Source organism: Denticeps clupeoides, chromosome 3, assembly GCF_900700375.1.
Source record: "Denticeps clupeoides chromosome 3, fDenClu1.1, whole genome shotgun sequence".
NCBI classification, from domain to species: domain Eukaryota; kingdom Metazoa; phylum Chordata; class Actinopteri; order Clupeiformes; family Denticipitidae; genus Denticeps; species Denticeps clupeoides.
The window spans coordinates 17363174-17384283 of record NC_041709.1 but is presented as its reverse complement, the minus strand read 5'-3'; the positions used below and the strand labels follow the sequence as shown (position 1 = coordinate 17384283).

The 21110-nt window shown below is 40.7% G+C and overlaps 2 protein-coding genes across 5 annotated transcripts; both read left to right on the top strand.

Moving 5' to 3' along the window:
- Window positions 1–447: 447 nt before the first annotated feature.
- Window positions 448–12404, top strand: abcc10 (ATP-binding cassette, sub-family C (CFTR/MRP), member 10). Of its 4 annotated transcripts, XM_028971467.1 has the most exons (23): window positions 448–632; window positions 1111–1328; window positions 1417–2206; window positions 2438–2785; window positions 3309–3536; window positions 4321–4477; window positions 4633–4790; window positions 4885–4964; window positions 5070–5241; window positions 5333–5431; window positions 5556–5745; window positions 5973–6050; window positions 6139–6321; window positions 6824–6956; window positions 7078–7267; window positions 7359–7702; window positions 7830–7999; window positions 8517–8677; window positions 9098–9351; window positions 10275–10420; window positions 11690–11787; window positions 11887–11999; window positions 12132–12404. In XM_028971467.1, exons 2-23 carry the CDS (start codon window positions 1132–1134, stop codon window positions 12265–12267), a joined length of 4425 nt encoding a protein of 1474 aa, XP_028827300.1. In that variant the 5' UTR covers window positions 448–632; window positions 1111–1131; the 3' UTR covers window positions 12268–12404. The 4 variants fall into 4 exon arrangements, with proteins under 4 accessions (XP_028827300.1, XP_028827299.1, XP_028827301.1 ...); XM_028971466.1 differs by having other exon boundaries at window positions 1417–2785; XM_028971469.1 differs by lacking the exons at window positions 448–632; window positions 1111–1328 and having other exon boundaries at window positions 2054–2206; window positions 2438–2503; window positions 2596–2785.
- A 237-nt stretch (window positions 12405–12641) lies between these two features.
- Window positions 12642–20190, top strand: LOC114785342 (neuroblast differentiation-associated protein AHNAK). The gene is made up of 5 exons (XM_028971465.1): window positions 12642–12911; window positions 13668–13713; window positions 13856–13985; window positions 14212–14393; window positions 14478–20190. The coding sequence occupies exons 2-5, from the start codon at window positions 13705–13707 to the stop codon at window positions 19794–19796; spliced, it is 5640 nt and encodes a 1879-aa protein (XP_028827298.1). The 5' UTR covers window positions 12642–12911; window positions 13668–13704; the 3' UTR covers window positions 19797–20190.
- Window positions 20191–21110: the final 920 nt, after the last annotated feature.

Sequence of the window (21110 nt, the reverse complement as noted above, 5' to 3'; positions counted from 1 at the left end):
ACCTCTCCCAAACCACATCTCATCCAATAAAGCATTCAAAACCACTCTATGGTCGAGCCTCCAAAGTGTAGTTATTAATATAAATGCTTTAAATGTAATATGAAACCGATAGATTACAACATCAGAAATGATATTTATAATTTATGCAGACCCTGCAGAAAAGAATTCTGTTACAAGGCTTAACTGGAGTGATTTGTGTTGCACGTGAGTGAGGCAGGGCACTAAGTTCAGCAGGAGAGTGGAGGATTTTGTCAGTTCTATTTCATTAGTAGGTTTACAATAATATGCACTATTACGTATATGCTATGCTTATTGTCAGAATTTGATTAAATCAGGACTAATTAACGTTGCAATTTTCACTGATGATGTAGAAGTTGGTTGTGCTGTGTTGTACCTTCACCCCTAGTGGGCAGTAGAGAGAACGGCAGACTGCGTTTGTGCGTTCTTCTGCATGGAAGAAGAAGGGAAGAACCCAGGAGACGAGAAGAAGAGCCGCTTTGTACCTTGTTGCTACCCGAATAACAATGGACCCGTCGTCGTTCTGTCAACTCCTTGCACGGTTCAGCCATATGGCCTCTGATGCTGAGCAGGAATAAAGCATCTTGGCTTCTTGACAGTGTCCAGGATGTAAGGTGTGTAACTGAGGTTGCTGTTCCTTGTGGACTTTTTGCTGACATACCGAATCTCAACGCGAATCTGACTGTAGAAACTGGATAAAGTTTTTTTTTTCTTTAGGAAGTGTAGATTAACCTGTTATTCTTGAAATAAACTCGTCCATCTGGAATCGAGCTCTGCCACCGTTTCCTCCTCACCGTGAGCAGAAGAACTTGGTTTGACTCCTGACTCCTAGTTTTGTTTATGAGTGATATTGGTTTTGAAAACTATGTAATCATGATTGTTTTTTTTTTGTCTTCTGCATTCAGTGTTAAAATGCAGAGTTGCATTTTTGTTTGTCACCTCACTACTTTTGCGATGGTCTTGATCAGTCCATAGGTCTTTGTTTTAGTATGATTGCCTTACTTGACATTTCTTGGGGTCACAGTGTGAGATTAAGTGATTTATTTGAACACCGTGTGCATTGACTCCTAAAGATATCTGATTCTTTTGTAGTCATGTGACCTCAACCTGGGTATGTGGACAATGGAGGGCGACGGCGCGGGGTTTACTCCGGCTGCCTTAATCGGAGGTCTCTGTCACACGGATGCTGACGACCCGTTTCCAGTCTGGCAGAATGGAACCTTCAGCCCCTGTTTTAATCAGCTGCTGTTGGGATCCCTGCCACATGCTGCCATTGCGGTTTTCAGTGCCTGCTTCTTGGCCACGCCTCGGTAAGCTGTGTTCAATAGGTGAAGTGTTGCATTTTTTATATGATGAACGCATGAATGAATCAACATGATTTCCTCAACATGTTTTCAGATGCAGCCTCCGTCAGTCGTCTGTGGCACGTGGCTGGATCTTCAGGGCAGCCGCAGCGCTGCTGTTACTTCTGCTCTTCATCGGGGATTTAGTGGCCGTGGCCCTTCTGTGGGACCCGGATGTGTACCTGGACATCTTGGCTGATGGCTGTGCCATCATTGCCTGGCTGCTTCACTTTTGCACTCTGGTAGTTTTGCGAAGGTCCGTGTATAAATGGACAAGGGGTCCCCTTCTGTTAGTCACACTGGTTATTCTGCTGATTCCAAACACAGCTCTGATTGTCGCAGCGAAGGTCCGGGACCGTACGTATATTGACCTCTCCCAGGTCCTCAAAGTGTCACGATTAGCTCTTGCAGTAACAAGGGCGGTCCTGCTCCTAATGTACCTGTTGGCATATGTCTTTCCCTGCCATGGTGACCATGACGAATCCATGCCTGTCAACACCACAGATCGGTGCCGCCTTCTTCCTGTTGAGACAGATGTGGGTGAGATGGTTGCAGGAGAGGGGAGCAGTTGGCTCTCCTCTTTGCTTTACCTCTGGTTGAACCCCTTACTTTTGCGGGGCCAACGCGGGGAACTGGAAAGGCCCGACGACGTGTATCAGCTCCCCTACAGACTGCGCACGGGGGCTGTCTACAGGCGCTTCCTGCAGTGCTGGGAGGACTACCATCAGAGGGCAGCAGAAGGAGATGGGCACGAGGCAAGGCGAGAGCCTGGAGATAGGGCGCTGCAGAAAGGCTCATGGACTGACCCAGATTTCGTAAGGCCGTATGTGGAGGACAGTCAGAATGTGAGTCTCCTGCGGGTGCTACATAAAGCTTTTGGCCTGCATTACTACCTGCTGGGGCTGCTGAAGCTAGCCGCCAGCATGCTCTCCTTTGCCGGACCCCTACTCCTCAGCAGCCTTGTTGGGTTCATGGAGGCCAAAGAGGCTCCAGTCAGTAGAGGGGTGTGGTGTGCTGTAGGACTCTTCGCCAGCACCTTTTTCTCGGCTTTTTTCCGCAACGTATTTGTCTTTCAGGTGTCCAAAGTGTCACTGGAGGCACGTGCAGCTGTGGTGTCCACCATTTATAGCAAGGCCCTGCAGGTCAGCGGTGCAGCACTAGCAAACTTTAATTTGGGAGAGGTCGTCAACTTCATGAGCACCGACACGGACCGACTGGTCAACTTTTTCAACAGCTTTCACGAGGTGTGGAGTCTCCCCTTCCAGTTTGCTCTGGCTCTTTATCTGCTGTACCTGCAGGTGGGCGTGGCATTCTTAGGTGGCCTCGGAGTGGCCATTCTTCTGGTGCCACTCAATAAAGTCCTGGCTTCTCAAATCCTGGAAAACAACAAGCACATGCTGACCCACAAGGATAGCCGAGTGAAGGTAGATCATACTCTCACAAATCAATGAATTAGCCAAAAAGCAATCAAATCAGTATTACTCCAACCCTGATACCAGTAGACATCATACAATTTGGAAAAACTCAAAAGTGAGTACACCCCTCATATTATGGGAAATATTTATATCCTTGGGACAACACACAGCCATTAATATCTAAACCACTGCCAACAAAGTGAGTGAAAATGTGCCAAAGTCTCAATATTTGGTGTACCACCAAGATTGTGTTTTCAGCTGATATTTGATTTAACTTGAAATGATGCAGGGAAACCACGATTTCCCATGATTGTGGAAAATATGTAATTGATCTTCAGCAGGTTGAAATGATTGACTTTAATCAAGAAAATAAAAAAATTTAAGGACTGACTAAAACCTTCTCAAACATGCTATAGTCAAAGCTAAAAGTGGTGCAACCATAAATGAGTTTTTTTTTTTGGCAGGCCAGTTTACTTTGGCTGTTTCTTGAATGAAAACACATTTTTCTAACTTGTGACTTTTGTCTCCGAAGTTAATGACAGAGATGCTGTTTGGAATTCGAGTCCTTAAATTCTACAACTGGGAAGAGCACTTTGCTCAGAAGATCAGCAAGTGTCGTGAGCAGGAGCTGGCCCACCTCAAGACCATTAAGTACTTGGATGCTGTGTGTGTGTACACATGGGCAGCTTTACCGGTGGTCATCTCCATCCTCACCTTCATCACCTATGTGCTGCTTGGGCACCAGCTGACTGCTGCTAAGGTCAGTAATCCCCTCAAAAATATGAAGAGGAAAATACTAATTCTGACTCTGCTATTTTGTCTAGACCACTGGATTGTGATAACACTGGTGGTCCTTCACCAGGACTCTCTGAGATTATAGTTAAACATCCTCTATTATGAAAATTTCACTTTGTGAGATTATTTAACATTGATACGAGTTCCCCTAGCCTGTCTATGGTCCTGCAGTGGCTAGAAATGTGCCAAACAGGAAGTGTTGATGTAATTGCCTCTCCTCCTCATTTGCATTTAAAGCTACAGCCACCTAAACGGCCCATTCTGGTGAAATCCCATTGTGGGACTGTCTAAAAGCAGCTGTAATTTCAGAAAGAGACTTCAGGGTCCACTAAGATCTATATAAAACCAAAAAATAATAGGGGACCTTTAATTTTCAAAACGTCTGTGTATTTAGAAAATTATTGTTGTTCATATCCTCAATGTAGTTCAGTTAAGATCCTCATGGGCTGTGTGTTTCACTACAGTGTTCACAGTGGATTATAGTCAGTAACAAATCGTATTTATGTATTAGCTCAATGCTACTGTACTTTACTGTCAGTCACAGAGGTGGTACTCAGAGAGCCAAATATTTTCTGATGCAGTACTCTGAGTTTCTGAGAACCACTATTTTATATATTTCATTGTCCATCTGAATAATTACAGTATATGTATTCACAGTCAAATGTGAGATATTTGTTTCAATTAAAAAGGGTTATGAAGGAAATAAAATGGGAACTTAATGCTTTAATGACTTTCCCTGTGACATGCAGGTATTCACCACTCTGGCTCTTGTGGGCATGCTCATCCTTCCACTCAACAGCTTCCCCTGGGTTCTCAACGGCACTCTGGAGGCCAAGGTGTCACTGGACCGCATCCAGCACTTTCTCAGACTACAAAATCAAGACATGAACTCTTACTACCAACAAGGTGCAGAATATTGCCACATACTTGTAATCTCAGGGGTGCACAGTTGCTCCTGATGAAGATACGTTGTTCTCATCCATGCCTCTAGAACAGCAAATTATATCAATCTGTGTATGTAGTTTAGCATTTCAATTAAAAATCCTTGTGTCCCACCAAAGAGACTCCTGAAGACCCTTGCTCTGTAATTCAGATGTGCCAGGCTGAATTTTCATGGCAAGCACCAAACAGCTCATCCCATCATCCTGAAGAGCTGACAAGCAGCGGTTCACCATCTGGAAGTCTGTCACTGCACTCCCTTAACCTCACCATCACAAAGGTTTTCGCTGAATTTAGATTCATTTTTATTTTCATTTAGTGAACCATAATGATAACAAGGAACAAAAAAATGATCACATGACTATGTTGGATAGGGCTCCCTTGTTGCCATAGTTGGCAAAGTTGGCTGTGGAAAAAGCTCTTTGTTGGCAGCGATTTCTGGAGAACTTGAGAGGTAAAGTGTAAAAGTGTAATGACTTTGTTTTACTAATGCAACAGAATGTTCTTACATGAAGGTCACAATGTGAATATTACTGTTTTTTTTTTGTTTTTTTTGTAGAACTGGTGGTTCACTGTACGTCCAAGGCAGGGCTGGGGGTTTTGGACTGGCTGCTCAGGAGCCTTGGCTCCAGCATGGAACTGTGCGAGATAACATCCTTTTTGGGCGGGAATTTGACCAAAATTTCTACCAGTCGGTTATTGAGGCTTGTGCCTTGAGTGATGATCTTAATGTGAGATTATTCCCTACATATTATTTTTCCAGTTACTAAAGAAAACGTTTTGAAGATTTCCCATGAACATAACTTCCCATAAACATGACAGATTTTCCCAGCTGGGGACAGAACAGAAGTGGGGGAGAATGGAGTGACGCTAAGTGGAGGACAGAGGAACCGACTCGCCCTGGCTCGGGCTGTTTACATGGTAAAATCACAGTAGACATGTAAATGTGCGAATTTTTTTCAAATGATGGTCATCATAGTAATAGCATTAATTGCAGAGCATGATAAGGTGTATATATTTTAAAAATAATTTTTCACAAAAATAGGATAAAGATGTTTACCTACTTGACGATCCATTAGCGTCAGTTGATGCAAATGTCGCCCAACACCTTATGGACAAATGCATCATGGGAATCCTCAGACCCAAGACGAGAATTCTTTGTACACACCGCATTGAGTTTCTGGACAAAGCAGATGTGGTGGTTCTAATGGACAATGGGACAATCACCACAACAGGTTTATGATATTTTGTAATTGTGCATTTGTAGAGTTCTGTTTTGTGTTACAAGTGTTTGGACACAGTATGTAATTGTAATTAAATGTTTATATTGTGTAAATGTAATTTGAAACATCAGTTTGTTAATTTGCATATGTAGTCTATAGAATATGTTAAGTCTCAACATTTTTTTGAATTAGTGTGCCTGTTATCTAACTTTGCATACATTTCCATTGCTTTGATCAAGGAACACCCAGCGAGGTCCTCCCTCTGGTTTCAGCAGCTCCGAAGAATCTGAAAAATGATAGCAATATTAAAGACAAGCGTGAGTTTGCTTGGATATAGTTGCATATGAAATTGATCATTACTCTATATATTCATTATTTGAAGTAACTTTGATCTGAATGTTACAGATCGAGAGGAAGAGGAGGAAGAAGAGGTGCTGAGTGACATGGCTGTTGACCAGGAGCCAGTCATTTTGGGGGAAGAGCGGAAGCAGTCCGGTGGGCTGGCTTGGACCATTTACCGTTCTTACTGGCATGCAGTTGGCGGGACCCTTGCTTTTTCCGTCCTATTTTCTCTCTTTCTCATGCAAGGTATAATGAATATGTTCATAAACAAGAGTTCTTGGACATGGTAAACAGGAACGTTTGCTGTGCTAAACTATAGACCGGTATACTACCGTTGCACCTACGTCCAGATTTGGGGGAAGACCTGGGAGAAGACAGGCACACTAAAACATCTCCAGAGATGTTTTCAGTTAACTTTTGTCTTTCACAACGATGACACTAAAACTATAGTCAGTTACATGGAAACAAGTTTTCATCACAGTTGCTAAATGTACTAAAAATACATATACACATACATACACATATTCTGAATGTATATATTGGGCCCTCTTGTTCTCTCTCTCTCTCATATATATATATAATGTGTGTGTGTATGTATGTATATATATTCTTCATTGTTATGATTTCAGTAATAGAAATAATGTAGATTGGTATTTCCTGTTGATTGTCTTGTGATACATGTTAAATCTGTATCTAAATAAGGTCATTGATTGTAAGAATAGTCCCTGTTTGTGTTTCTTATTTTCAGCCTCGAAGAATGTCTCAGACTGGTGGCTGTCCCATTGGATATCCCATTTGAAAAGCAACACTACTGCTGATGTTGATCATGTAACTGTACACTGCAATCCTCTTCATCTTCTTTTCTCTTCTGCAACACTGATGTGAGTTCTTTTCTTTTTTACATTTGATTTAAATTCTATGCTTCTTTCTTCTGTTTTTGTAATTTCACATGCTGAGAAGCTAGTTGTACTAGTTGTAACTGCATTTCATCTCACCAAACAGGGTCCCCTTGACCTCAAGAGATACATCACCCTTTAACCTAAGTTCGGATCTGAAGTTCTACATGACTGTGTATGGCTCCATTGCAGCAGCTAACACTGTGTTCACAGCTGCTCGCTCCTTCCTCTTTGCTTATGGGGCCATCTGTGCTGCCACCATCATTCACAAAAAGCTACTGAACCAAATACTCAAGGTTGAAGAATCTAGATATACTAGAGGACTATATCGAATACTAGCCTTGTTTAGCCTTGTTTTATATGTAAATGTCTTTGTCTGCCCACCAGGCCACAGTGACATTTTTTGACATCACACCACTGGGCCGCATCCTTAACCGCTTCTCCTCGGACATGTACAGCATAGATGACTCGCTGCCCTTCATCCTCAACATCTTGTTGGCCAACATCTTCAGCCTCCTGGGCATGTTGGTGGTGATGGCGTATGGGCTGCCCTGGGTGCTGCTCCCCCTTCTGCCTCTAGGGGCATTGTACTTCCGAACACAGCATTTCTACAGGCATACCTCACGTGAACTGAAGCGCCTCTGCAGCCTCACGCTCTCACCCATCTACTCTCATTTCTCTGAGACCCTCAGCGGCCTGGGGACCATCAGAGCCAGCAGCAGCACCGAAAGGTTAGCGGGGCTAGCATTTGGCCTAATGGAAATTTCTGTAATTGCCCCTAATGTTTCACAATGTACACAAAATGTTGGTCTACAGTCGTCTGGGCAGATGTGCTGTGATTGATGGGCCTTTGTTCAGGTTTCAGGAGGAGAATGAAACACGGCTGGAGCAGAACCAGCGCTGCGTGTTTGTCAGCAATGCTGCCATGCAGTGGCTTGACATTCGACTACAGATGATTGGTGTCACTGTGGTCACAGGCATCAGTGTCATTGCGGTCATCCAGCATCAGGTCCACTCTGTAGATCCAGGTAGATTTGTGTGTTTCATTCCCACTTTCATCATATTTTGCCAACTTAAGTAAACGAATACTGTAAATTAAGGTCATATTGCAATCATGGTGGCTTCATTTACATTTACAGCATTTATTAGACATCCATATCTAGAGGCAAAACCTTTTTTAGAATTAGGAATTAAAGAGCTCTTAATCTTTCAAGTACACTTTCTATATTCAATATAAAAATGGTTTGGTTCTGAGTTGTTATGCGAACGGTATCTAAAGATCGGGTCCTAGTGAACCAAACGTGGGATTTCAATGATGGATATTTAAAGCACACATGTAAGTCGCTTACTTGTAAGCAAATGTAAATCAACTCTATGGTAGTAATTGGATGTACATTTGCCCACTTCTGATAGAATAGACATGCTAAGGTTCAGTGCTACTGTGACTTGCTGGGCATGGCCCCAGAGCACTCGGTGGTTTTCACAATATTTTTATTCTAGTCCTTGTACCAGAGCCTGCCATTAAACTGTTGCTGTTCCTCTCAGGCCTGGTGGGACTGTCTTTGTCTTATGCCCTCTCCATCACCAACCTGCTGTCTGGGCTGATCTTCAGCTTTGCCCAGATGGAGATGCAGATGGTTAGTGTGGAGCGCACTGAGGAATACTCTGTCAATATTCCCACCGAACCCCAAGGTGCTGCTCTGGAGGTGAGTGAAATAACTCATGGAGATTATTCATGAATCTTCATACCTATTTAGTTAGACTTTAAATCAACAGCTGCTGTTCATCAGCTAAGCTGCACACCATCACAAACCCTAAAGTGCAAAGAACCATACATTTAAATGACATTTTTGCTAATGGAAAAGTTGTGTGTATTTAGTCCAGCAGATGATCCTTCAAAACGTGGGTCTGTAATCGTCGCTTTAATATGGAAAGGGACAACAGGAACTTAGTTCCACCACTGAGGAGCCAAAACTGAAAAGAATCTGGATGTCTTGCTGCTTTTTTGATGAGAGGAGGCTCAAGATTAGAACTGCTGAATATTTGGGTTTCAGTTAAAATGTAGAGCGGTGGGATGCTTCAACTTGGCATAAAAAAATAACTGTAACCTAACTTCATCCTCGCAGCTGCCCCTGTCATGGCCCCAGCTAGGGCGAGTGCAGTTTGTGGGTGTGCAGCTGGCCTACCGGCCTGGCCTTCCCAATGCCTTGGATGGAGTGAATCTGGAGGTGCTACCTGGAGAGAGGGTAGGCATCGTGGGACGTACAGGATCGGGGAAGTCCACACTCTTTCTGGCCCTTTTCCGCATGGTGGATCTGAACCAGGGGCAAATTCTACTGGACGGTCAGGACATCAGTCAAGTGGCCTTGTCTCAGCTCAGGTGAAGACCAATCCTTTAAAGAGGTTCCCATTGGGTACACTGCTCTGTACACAGCTACTTGTGACAACATACTTGTAACATTATGTCGCACATTCAGCGAAGGGTTAAGTAAAGTTGATATTTGGTATGTTTCACCCAAAGGTAAGATATGGTCCAGAAGCTCTGCGGTATCTCATCTCCTTTAACAAGGCCAGGACACATCATGGGACCTGCAGACCTGCATACTTGCTGATTTACAGCTATGTGGTGGTGGTTCTGGTATAACTAATTAATTGGACAGATACAGATGTGTGAATGGTTTATTTAAGCAGAAGTAACTGGGTGTGACCTTTGTGAATTAGGTCACACCCAGGGAGCACTTGTCACTACCACTAAGGTATGAAAACTGAGAGAAGTATTGTAATCAGCATAGATTTTCATTAGTTGTTATGTTAAATTGCCTGATTCATGTAATGCCTTCACTATTGTCTAAATTTACAAAAGTAATTGATATTAGATAGAGAAATGCTGATTTATAAAAAAAAAAGATGCCCTTTATGTATCTCAGCTGTGGATAACTGCAATATTTTTTATGGTGATTTGAGCACTGCATATTGTTAGAAATTGTGCTCACTAGGCAGAGGTGGCCTAGAAGTTAAGGAAGCGGCCCCATAATCAGGTTGCCACTGAGGGTTCAAATCCCGGTCCACCAAGGTGCCACTGACTAAAGCGCTGTCCCCACACACTGCTCACCGGGCACCTGTCATGGCTGCGCACTGCTCACCAAGGGTGATGGTTAAAAGCAGAGGACACATTTCGTTGTGTCACCATGTGCTGTGCTGTAGTGTTTCACAATGACAATCTTCACTTTCACTCATTTAATTCACTTGGGTAATGCACTTTCAATGGAAAAGAATGTTAACATTCACTTTTATCTGAAATAGGAAAAAAATGGCCATTATTCCTCAGGACCCTTTCCTTTTCTCGGGGACTATTCGGGATAACCTTGACCCATGTGGATGTCACTCTGACCGCCGCCTTTTAGATGTTCTAGATGAGTGCCACATTGCTGCTGTTATCAGGAGGATTGGTAAGCCCTCTTTCATTAGTTCCGCATCTTATTCATAAGTTAAAGTTAACTGGATATAAAATGGATATATTAATATTAATTACAATTAAATAGGACTTTTGGCATGCAAATATTTGTCTGATACTGCCTATAAGTATAAGAGCAGGACATGAACTGATCACCAAAAGGCATAATGCTGATTATGACTCATTCAGCATTTTATGCAATGGTTGTGTATTATTATTATTATTATGCAAAGGAATACCATGGAAAAGTTTTGTCAATTAAATGTTTTCTAAGTTTAATTAGTGTACTCTTAGTCTACAGAAATTTTGTTCAAGCTGCGATACTTTCCAAGGGGGTTTTTACCATGTGAGGTGCCCAAATATTTGCTTTAGGCCCTTTGCTTCTTTTGGGTACTTTGTGCCTTGAACTGTCATGGAGGAGTAATGGACTACAGATCTTTTAGGGGCAGTGGTGCAAAAGTGGTTTGTTCAAATACTGAACCGCCAAGGTGCCACTGAGGTCCCCTTGAGCAAGGTACCGTCCCCACACACTGCTCCCCGGGTGCCACTCATGGCTGCCACTGCAAACAAAGGGTGATGGGTTAAATGAAGAGCACACATTTCGCTATGTGCACCATGGTGTTAGAATAAAGATGGAATTTTTAAATAGAACACACACTATTTCACTCTGAAGGACAAAATGGGAAGCTACAAAATCACAGTGATGTCAGGAAAGAGATATGTGATGAGCGTCTGGGAGGCGTAGCAATGCCAACCCCACCTATGTACTGTTCATTCTCTTCATTCTTTAACAATGACCCATCTTAAATGACAGCAATAGAACAGACTTTTCCCATGTTTCATGCCCGCTAACCAAAGCTTTTGTTTCTCCAGCTCATCTTTGTGTTATGGCCATTAAATTAAACTAGGCGTTATCATGCTACACCCAGCTAGTGTTTTTTATGCATTCATTCTGAATGAATTGGGACATTGGCTTCATTAGAAGAGGCCACTTGACCTATTAATGTTTTTACAAAAAATGTACAGAAATGATGCACGATTACCATGAATTATAAGCTTGAAAACATTTTTAGACAACCTTTCACACATTGTGTGTATGGTATATGAAATACAAAGAAAATAGACATAATTATAATATATAGTATAGTTATAGCATATTTATAAAAACTTTACGTGATTTCTAAAAAAAAATTCCAGACTCTAGCAAGATGGAGCATGAATACAGTCCAGCATCTTCATTTCTGTGTGTGTTTGTCTGGTGCAGGTGGTCTGGATGCCGAGGTCGGCGAGAAAGGAAAGTCTCTCTCAGTTGGACAGCGACAGCTGTTGTGTCTGGCTAGGGCTCTATTGACCGAGGCGAACGTAAGAACTTTTACTAAATCAATCTTTTTTTGAAAGTTCTATAGTTTTCAACATCAACGCTTATGTGAGTTATGTGGATGAAAATGTTGTTTTCTATAGATTGTGTGCATTGATGAAGCCACATCAAGCATCGACCAAAAGACTGGAAGTCTTCTGCAACAGACTATAAGGGAAAACTTTAGAGAGAAGACCATTTTAACAATTGCCCACAGGTTAGTTACGAACAGGATTCGACATCATCTGTCAGTGATGAGAATACAGAAGAGATCGCAGTAATTAATATGCAAGGCTTTTATAGCCTACTTCCCCCATTTTATACTGAATGATATACACTTTCTCAACAGAATCAACACTATTATGGATTCAGACAGGGTTCTGGTGATGCATGCAGGGAAGGTGGCAGAATTTGACACCCCCTCAGCCCTGTTACAAGGAAAATACTCCTTTTTCCAGAAAATCCTAAGTGGGAGAGTGTCCTGAAGGTCTAAACTGGATTCCAGTTGAAGTTGCCCATGCTGCTGCATTTGACGCTGGTTTTGCCGTATGACGGTTGTGTTCTTAATTGGTCAACTGTATAAAGATCGTGAGCGCATTAAAGATGCCATATTTCAAATGAATGTTTTGTTTCCGTGTTTCTTCAGTACTGCTGATAAATGAGTGTGAGTATGCCGACGGACCTCTGGAGGCGAATGCCTTGCCTGTTCTCATTGCAGCATGAGTCATACAGGTGTTTACAACAGGTGTAGCCTGTTTTTTTTTTTTTTTTTTTTTTTTCTTTTCTTCTTCTTCTTCTTCCTCCAAGACCCAGCCTAGGTCCATGGAACGCACTGTTTACGTTTTTTTTCTCCCATCGTTCTCTGTTTCGATGCTGCACTGCCCAATTGATGATTATGTGCGTAGACAAGGGTGGCATGTAGGACCAGTTTGACCGCTTCGGCAGACTTTAGTCTCGCTGCCAGAGGTGTCACCGCAAATAGTCTCTGGAGCGGCCAGCAAGCAGACCTGGTCTTATCCGCCTCCGTGTGTCAACACTCTGTAGATTGCTACGAGCGCTGTAGTGCTGTAGTGTGGCTCCCCCAGCAAGGCTTTTGCTGTGAAACAAAAGCAGCAAGATGGAATACCCGGTAAGGCTGCTACGTTTTGTTTTTTTTATTACTATTTTTTGCATGTTATGTTTTATTCTTCTCAGTGTTTAATGGTTTAAATTGGATGTGTGACAAGCAAGCAATATGTGTTGTTTGGTGGATGTAATGTCATTGGTCCAGAATGGCCTACGGTCTTGATTGTCACAGTATACATTCTGCTAAATGGGTCATATTAAGACACGAATTGGTGATTAAAACAACACATAAATGGATTTATGGGAACAAGACAGCCCTGTGGCCCAAGACACAATATCTCTGCAGCATGTTAACATGTAGGCAGTAAAACTGGAAAATATTTTAAAGCAAAGTTTCAATTATTTCTGTGTAGAAGTAGCACATATTTGCTCGCTTTGAAAAGAAATATAAACAGTGGTTTTAGAGAATGACATGGTGTGTCAGTTACAGGAGCATTTCACATAAAAAAAAAACATGTGAGGTGTGCCCGAAAATGGCTTGACAGACAGTGTTTGTCTTCTTTGCTCTGGCCAAACCAGTTTCCAGCATTCTTTTATGAGCAACACCCAGAATGCCTCAGAGTTTCTGCTGATCAGTTGCCAATTGCTTTTGTCCTGCAAGGCAATGCAATGCAAAAATGGGCCTTGTTTTTGTGCACCTAGTTTTTATGTACATTAAAAATATATTACCAGTGCTGATGTCAAATTGTGTGTAATGATATTGTTGTGGCTTTTTTTTTTTTTTTTTTTTTTTTTTTAACCATTCAAACCATTTTTTCAGGTTTGAATGTTGATGTCAGTGCCAAGCACATCTGAAAATGACTATGGTATGTTACATTATGACCACAAATCTAGCAAAATAATCATGAAATATTAAGAAATCTAATTATTTAAGAGTTCTGACAATGTCGAGTTTTGTTTATGATTTATTTAAACATTTATTGAGATGACAATTTTGTTGATTCCTAGGCAGGACATCACAGAATTCATCAGCGATCAAAGAGTTTTTCTGAAAGCCTTGTGCTGGAAGATGGTGAAAAGGGTGTTGTTGTGGCTGGCATCCGAGGTGATCAAGTCACTAATCAAGGATTAAAAGAAGGTATTCAATTTTCCTGGGATACAAAAATGTATAGTGAACTTTTCACTATACATTTTATGCCATCTGCATAGTCTTTATGCTATTTACTTTTTCTGCACTTATCTTGGATGGTCCACTTTCTGCCACAACAGTGTAAATTTCCCATTTGTGGGACTAATAAAGGATCATCTTATCTTAAAAGTATGTGATCTGACAATGGACAAGTTACAAGTTTAAATTTTTCTAGGAGATGAAATTGTTGGCGCAACCATCCACTTTGACAAACTGAAAAAAGAAGATGTGATTGAAATACTAAACTTAATTGCACCATACAATGAGAAGATTGAAATGCTGACAAAAAACCCAGCAAACCTGAGAACAAGCAAAAGTTTGGAGAGCTTGGACTGCTACAGAAAGGCTCCAGATGAGGTATGTTGATTGAAAAAGATTTCCCAAAGTAATTAATTAATTATCAAATACAAACGAATCAGACATTTATTTTATTTTTCACAGATGTTACGGGATTCCTACAGCAAACTTTACAATGATAAAATCAGGAAATTTCTCAAGGAACCTTATGACGCTGAAAATAATGTCCTGGATTCTCCCAACACTGCAAAGAGTTCAGAGGGTCACGTGAACACCCCAGAGACTGCTGCCATTAGTGTGGACACAAAAAAACCTCAGCAAAGTGTCAAGAGAGGGGATCTAAAAGAAGAGATGGTCCCAGTCACTGACTTCGCAGAAACAGTGAAGATGCCAAATTTTAAAATACCTGACTTTGGACTTTCACCTGAAGGACTTTACTCACACAGGGATATCCGTAAGACAATTTCATCTTCCAGTGGTAAAGAAATCAACAAACCAGATGTAATGTCCACAGAAGACCGAGTTGTTCAAAATCTGAAAGAAAGTCAATTGCCATCCAGGAAGAAATCTAAAAACAGGATGAAAGCTCAAGAGCTTAATGTAGATGCTCCAACTGAATACGAGTACATATCCAGTGCAAATCCAGATCTGAATATTGATGTACCTTCTGCATATACGTACATTCCAACCACATTACCAGAACTTAATGTTGATATTCCTTCAGCATATGAATATATATCTAAGAAAAAGGCCCTAAGTGTCAAAAAATCAAAAACCAAACAAGCCATCACTGGACAAAGCATAGATCTAGATGCACCAAGAAGTAAATTTGGACTTTCTAGTTCAATACCTAAAGACCCTGAAGTTGACATGAATTTACCAAGTTTGAATGTTGATGACCCCAACATAATGGGATATATCGCCACTCCAGAAACAGACATGAGTTTAACCAAGCCTAACTTCAAAGGACTCCATGTAGACATGAAGTCTCCTGAACCTGACATGGATGCACCTTCTATTAGGTTCAAAACACCAAAGCTCAAAATGCCAAAACGTAACCTTTCAGATTTGAAAGGACCAGAAATGGATGTAGAAGCTGACCTGACAACACCAGATCTGAATATGTCACCACAAGGATTAAAAGGAGAAATGAATGTCCCTGATGCTTCAATAAAAATCCCTACAGCAGACCTAAAAGGTTCAAAAGCCAATTTAAAGTTACCAGATGTTGACATGAAGACACCATCTGGTCAACTAAAAATGCCAAATGTGAAAATGCCCAACTTTGGCTTATCAGGAGCAAGAATTAAGGGACCAGATTGTGAGTCAAAAACATTGGATCTGGATCTTTCAGCTCCTGAAATTAAATCTGATATTAGTACCCAAAATCTGAGCTCACCAGAATTTGGATTTCCAGAGCACAATCTAGATCTCAATGCTCCATATATGAATGTTGATGCTTCTGCAGGAAAACGTCCTAAATTTAAAAAATCCAAGATGAAGGGTACTGATGTAGACATTAATGCTGCAAATGGAAAATTCAAGATGCCTAAATTTGGACTATCTGGTTCTATGCCCAAAGAACCTGAAGTTGACATTCATTTACCAAATATGAATCTGGATGACCCCAAGATAAAGGAAAATATCACCACCCCAGACATAGACATGAGTTTAACCAAGCCTAATTTCAAAGCACCCAATGTACACATGAATTCTTCTGACATTGACATGGATGCACCCTCTAGTAGGTTCAAAACACCAAAACTCAAAATGCCAAAACTTAACCTTTCAGGCTTGAGAGGACCAGATATGGATGTAGAAGCTGGCCTGCAAACACCAGATCTGAACGTGTCACCAGACAGATTAAAAGGAGAAATGAATCTCCCTGATGCTTCCATGAAAATCCCTTCCAGAGACATAAAAGGTCCAAAAGCCAATGTAAAGTTACCAGATGTTGACGTGAAGACACCATCTGGTAAACTAAAAATGTCAGACTTTGGATTATCAGGACCAAAAATTAAAACACTGAACTCCGAGTTAAAGACTCCAGATGTGGATATCTCAGCTCCTAAGATGAAAACCAATATCAGTACTCCTGAAATGAGCCCTGATATAGATATTAAGACTCCAAAGGGAAGATTCAAAATGCCTAAATTTGGTATTTCTGGTTCCATACCAAAAGGACATGAAGCTGATATGCATTTACCCCAGATAGATGCAAACATCAATGCCCCAGAGGTGGACATGAGCTTAGCCACACCTGATTTCAAAGGGCCTAATATAGACATTGATTCTCCTAACACAGACATTCATCCGCCTGCAAGCACGTTCAAAATGCCAAAACTTAAATTGCCAAAACTTAATAGTTCAGGTTTGAAAGGACCCGACATGGGTATAGAAAGGGACATGACAATGCCAGATCTGAATGCCTCACCACACTTTGATTATCCTGATGCAAGCTTCAGTGCCCCTACAGCCAATCTGAAAGGACCAAAAGCAAATCTAAAATTACCCGATGCTGACATGAAGGGGCCATCTGGTAAACTAAAAATGCCAGAATTGAAGATGCCTAACTTGGGTTTATCTGGACCAAAAATAAAGGGTCCTGATTGTGAGTTAAAAACACCAGATCTGAATCTTTCAGATCCCAAGATTAAAACAGATTTCAGCACCCCAAATCTGAGCTCACCAGAACTTGAATTGCCAGATCACAATCTAGATCTCAATGCACCAAATATAGATGTTGATGGTCACAGGGGTAAACTTCCTAAATTTAAGAAACCTAAGTTGAAGGGTCCTGATGTTGACATTAATGCTACAAGTGGAAAATTCAAAATGCCTAAATTTGGTCTTTCTGGTCCTAAACCCAAAGGACCTGAGCTTGATATAAATGGGCCAAATATAAATCTAGATGGACCCAAGATAAATGGAAACTTCACCACACCAGATGCTGACATCGGTTTAAATAATCCTAATTTCAAAGGCCCTAATTTTGACATGAAGACTCCTAATGCTGGTATTGATGGTCCTTCCAGTACAGTCAAAATGCCTAAATTCACAATACCAAAACTTAAACCATCAGGTATGAAAGGACCACATATGGATGTAGAAAGAAATATGACAATACCAGATTTGAATGTCTCACCACACAAATTGAAAGCAGAAATGGATTTTCCTGATGGCAGCTTCAATGCCCCTACAGCAAATCTGAAAGGACCTAAAGCAAATCTAAAGCTACCAGATGCGGACATTAAGGGTCCATCTGGTAAATTAAAAAAGCCAGGCTTCAAGATGCCAAATTTTGGCTTATCAAGACCAAAAACAAAGGTACCTGATTATGAGTTAAAAACATCAGATCTGGATGTTTCAGGTCCTAAAATTAAAGCTGATATAAATACCCCAAATCTGAGCTCACCTGAACTTGGATTGCCAGATCACAATCTAGATCTCAATGCTCCAAATATAAATGTTGGTGCTTCTGCAGGAAAACTTCCTAAATTTAAAAATCCCAAAATGAATGTAGACATTAATGCTGCAAATGGAAAATTCAAGATGCCTAAATTTGGATTATTTGGTTCTAAGCCCAAAGGACCTGAGGTTGATGTAAATGCACCAAATATAAATCTAGATGGACCTAAGATAAATGGAAATTTCACCACACCAGACATGGACATTGATTTATATAATCCTAATTTCAAAGAGCCTAATGTTGACATGAAGACTCCTAAAACAGGTTTTGATGGTCCTTCCAGTACTGTCAAAATGCCTAAATTCATAATACCAAAACTTAAACCTTCAGGTTTAAAAGGACCAGATGTGGGTGTACACGGTGACTTAACAGCCCCAGATCTGAATGCCTCACCACACAAAATGAAAACAGAAATTGATTATCCTGATGCAAGCTTCAATGCCCCGACAGCCAATCTAAAAGGCCCAAAAGCAAATCTAAAAATACCAGATGCGGACATAAAGGGAAGATCTGGTAAGCTAAAAATGCCAGGCTTGAAAATGCCCAACTTTGGCATATCACGACCAAAAACAAAGGGACTTGATTCTGAGTTAAAAACACCAGATCTGGACATTTCAACTCCTAATATTAAAGCTGATATCAATACCCCAAATCTGAGCTCTCCAGAACTTGGATTGTCAGATCACAATCTAGACATCAATGCATCAAATGTACATGCCGGAAAATTCAAAATGCCTAAATTTGGTCTATCTGGTTCTATGTCCAAAGGACCGGAGGTTGATTTAAATGCACCAGATATAAATCTAGATGGACCCAAGGTAAAAGGAACATTACCCACTCCAGACATCAATGTAAATTACCCAAATTTCAAAGGACCAAATGTAGACATGAAGTCTCCTAACATTGGCATTGATGGTCCTTCAAGTACAGTGAAAATGCCTAAGTTTAAAATGCCAAAACTTTCAGGTGTGAAAGGACCAGATATGGATGTACAGGGTGACCTGGTGGCACCAGATCTGAATGTTTCACCGCAAAATGTGAAAGCAGAAATTAACGGTCCTGGTGCAAGCTTCAATGCTCCTACCACCAATTTAAAGGGGCCAAAAGGAAATCTAAAAATACCAGATTTTGACATGAAAAAGCCGTCTGATAAACTAAAAATTCCTGATTTAACAATGCCTAAGTTTGGAATATCTGGACCAAAAATGAAAGGATCGGATTATGAATTAAAGACACCAGACCTTGATGTTTCAGATCAGAAAATTGATGCTGATATCAGTGCCCCAAACATGAGCTCACCAGAATTGAAAGATTACAGTCTCAATGGCCCTAACATAAATCTTGTTGGTTCCAAAGGTAAATTTAAGAAACCTCAAATGAAGGGTCCTGACATGGAAATGAATGCTCCAAGTGGAAATTCTGAGATGCCTAAATTAGGTCTTTCTGATGATGTGCAGTTAAATGCACCCAAGATGAAGGGACACATTGCAATCCCAGACAATGCAATGGGTTTAGCAAAGCCTGGTTTTAAAAGCCCTAATGTGGAACTTGCTGACACTGATGCACCTTCAAGTCATTTCAAAATGCCTAAATTCAAAGTACCTTTCCTCCAGCCACATGTGGATGTAGAGAGTCATGATCCTGATGCTTCTATGAATTTCACAACTGCTGATCTTAAAGGTACAAAAGCAAATCTGAATTTAACAGATACTCACATGAAGCGGCCTTCTGGTAAACTCAAAATGCCACAACTTGATTTGGATGAACATAATCTAGACCTTAATGATTTAATGCCAAATGTAAAGGACTCTCCCATAAGGAGCAATATACACAAACGCCCAAAGTCTATGGGAACTTTTAATACAGATATCCCTCTACCTCTTCATCATCACAATTCAATGAAGAGTTTTGATTTAAATTCTCCAGATGTGGAACTTGATGTTCCAAGAAACACTTTGAAAGGGTCAAAATTTAGTCTGCTTAAGAATATTTGAAGTATTTTCATATAGAAAGACAAAAAGCACTTAAAGAGATTGAAAGTGCTTAATATTGTTGGAAATCATAATTGTCCTACATTGGGCTGTCATTTGATTTAAAAATATTGATTTACTACCTATAAATTTCTATTTAATGGAAGGTTTTGTACATACTTTTATACTTTGAAGATTTTGTACATACTGGTATTGTATGTTTTGTATGTTTTTGTAAATGTATATTTTAAGGCTGTGACAGTGGTAGCATATATTATCCACCATAGGTCATAGGTGTTTGCAACTCCTTAATTTGTTTACAACTTGTGTTTGAACTGCTTTTTTTTATGTTTTCTTGTGTAATTGTGTTTAATGTAAATGTAATTTAAAATTAAACCATTTAAGATTTTCACACTCACTCACTATGCATAACCACTTCAGTGTTTCGGATTCCAAAGCCCATCCTGGGATATTGGGAGCATGGCAGGGACATACCAAGGTTGGGGCCCCATCTCATTGTAATGATGGTAATCCCTTTAAAGGTCCCCTATTATGATTTAATTTTTTCCCCCAGGGTGTGCTAGTAGCCTAGTGGGTAAGACACTCGCCTGTGAACCAGGAGACCCAGGTTCAAACCCACTTACTACCATTGTGTCCCTGAGCAAGACACTTAACCCTAAGTTGCTTCAGGGGGGGACTGTCCCTGTAACTACTGATTGTAAGTCGCTCTGGATAAGGGCGTGTGATAAATGCTGTAAATGTAAATGTGGGCTGTTTTAGTGTCTTGTCACTTTGAATACTAATAAGGAGGAGAGGTGGGACAAGAAGGAGAGTTGCATATAGAGTGAGCAGACATTCACGAAAATGATGTCATCAACCCCATTCACCAACCACATTGTTTGGCGCAACCAGGCAGTGTTGGGAAGGTTACTTTTAAAATGTTTTCCACTACAGATTACAGAATACATGCCCCAAAATGTAGTTTGTAACATATTCCGTTAAGTTACTCAATGTGAGTAATGTATTCTGAATACTTTGGATTACTTAATATATTGTCATGCTTTTTACAACCACATGAATGTAGCAATCACATAAAAAAGCCCTGTTTTTCCTTAGTGGAAGAGTATTAGACAAACATAAAATATGCCAAAGTATATTCTATCACTTAGTTAAAAAAGTAGCCTTGCACAAGGAAAAAACAAGAACCATCTAAGGTGTCAGTGCTGAAGTGTTTTGGTTGAAATACCTAAATCCACCCCAAAAATCCAATAATTGGCTAACAATTTTCATAAACATATGAGGTGCTGCCTTTCTAATGCTTGCAAAAACAAACACTAA

Coding starts and splice junctions, on each gene's coding strand:
- abcc10 (XM_028971466.1), top strand. CDS start 1,132: ATGTGGACAATGGAGGGCGACGGCGCGGGGTTTACTCCGGCTGCCTTA. Junction 4,478..4,632: donor GAACTCTTACTACCAACAAG/GTGCAGAATATT, acceptor GTCCCACCAAAG/AGACTCCTGAAGACCCTTGC. Junction 8,000..8,516: donor GGTCCACTCTGTAGATCCAG/GTAGATTTGTGT, acceptor TGTTCCTCTCAG/GCCTGGTGGGACTGTCTTTG.
- LOC114785342 (XM_028971465.1), top strand. Junction 13,986..14,211: donor TAATCAAGGATTAAAAGAAG/GTATTCAATTTT, acceptor AAATTTTTCTAG/GAGATGAAATTGTTGGCGCA. Junction 14,394..14,477: donor ACAGAAAGGCTCCAGATGAG/GTATGTTGATTG, acceptor TATTTTTCACAG/ATGTTACGGGATTCCTACAG.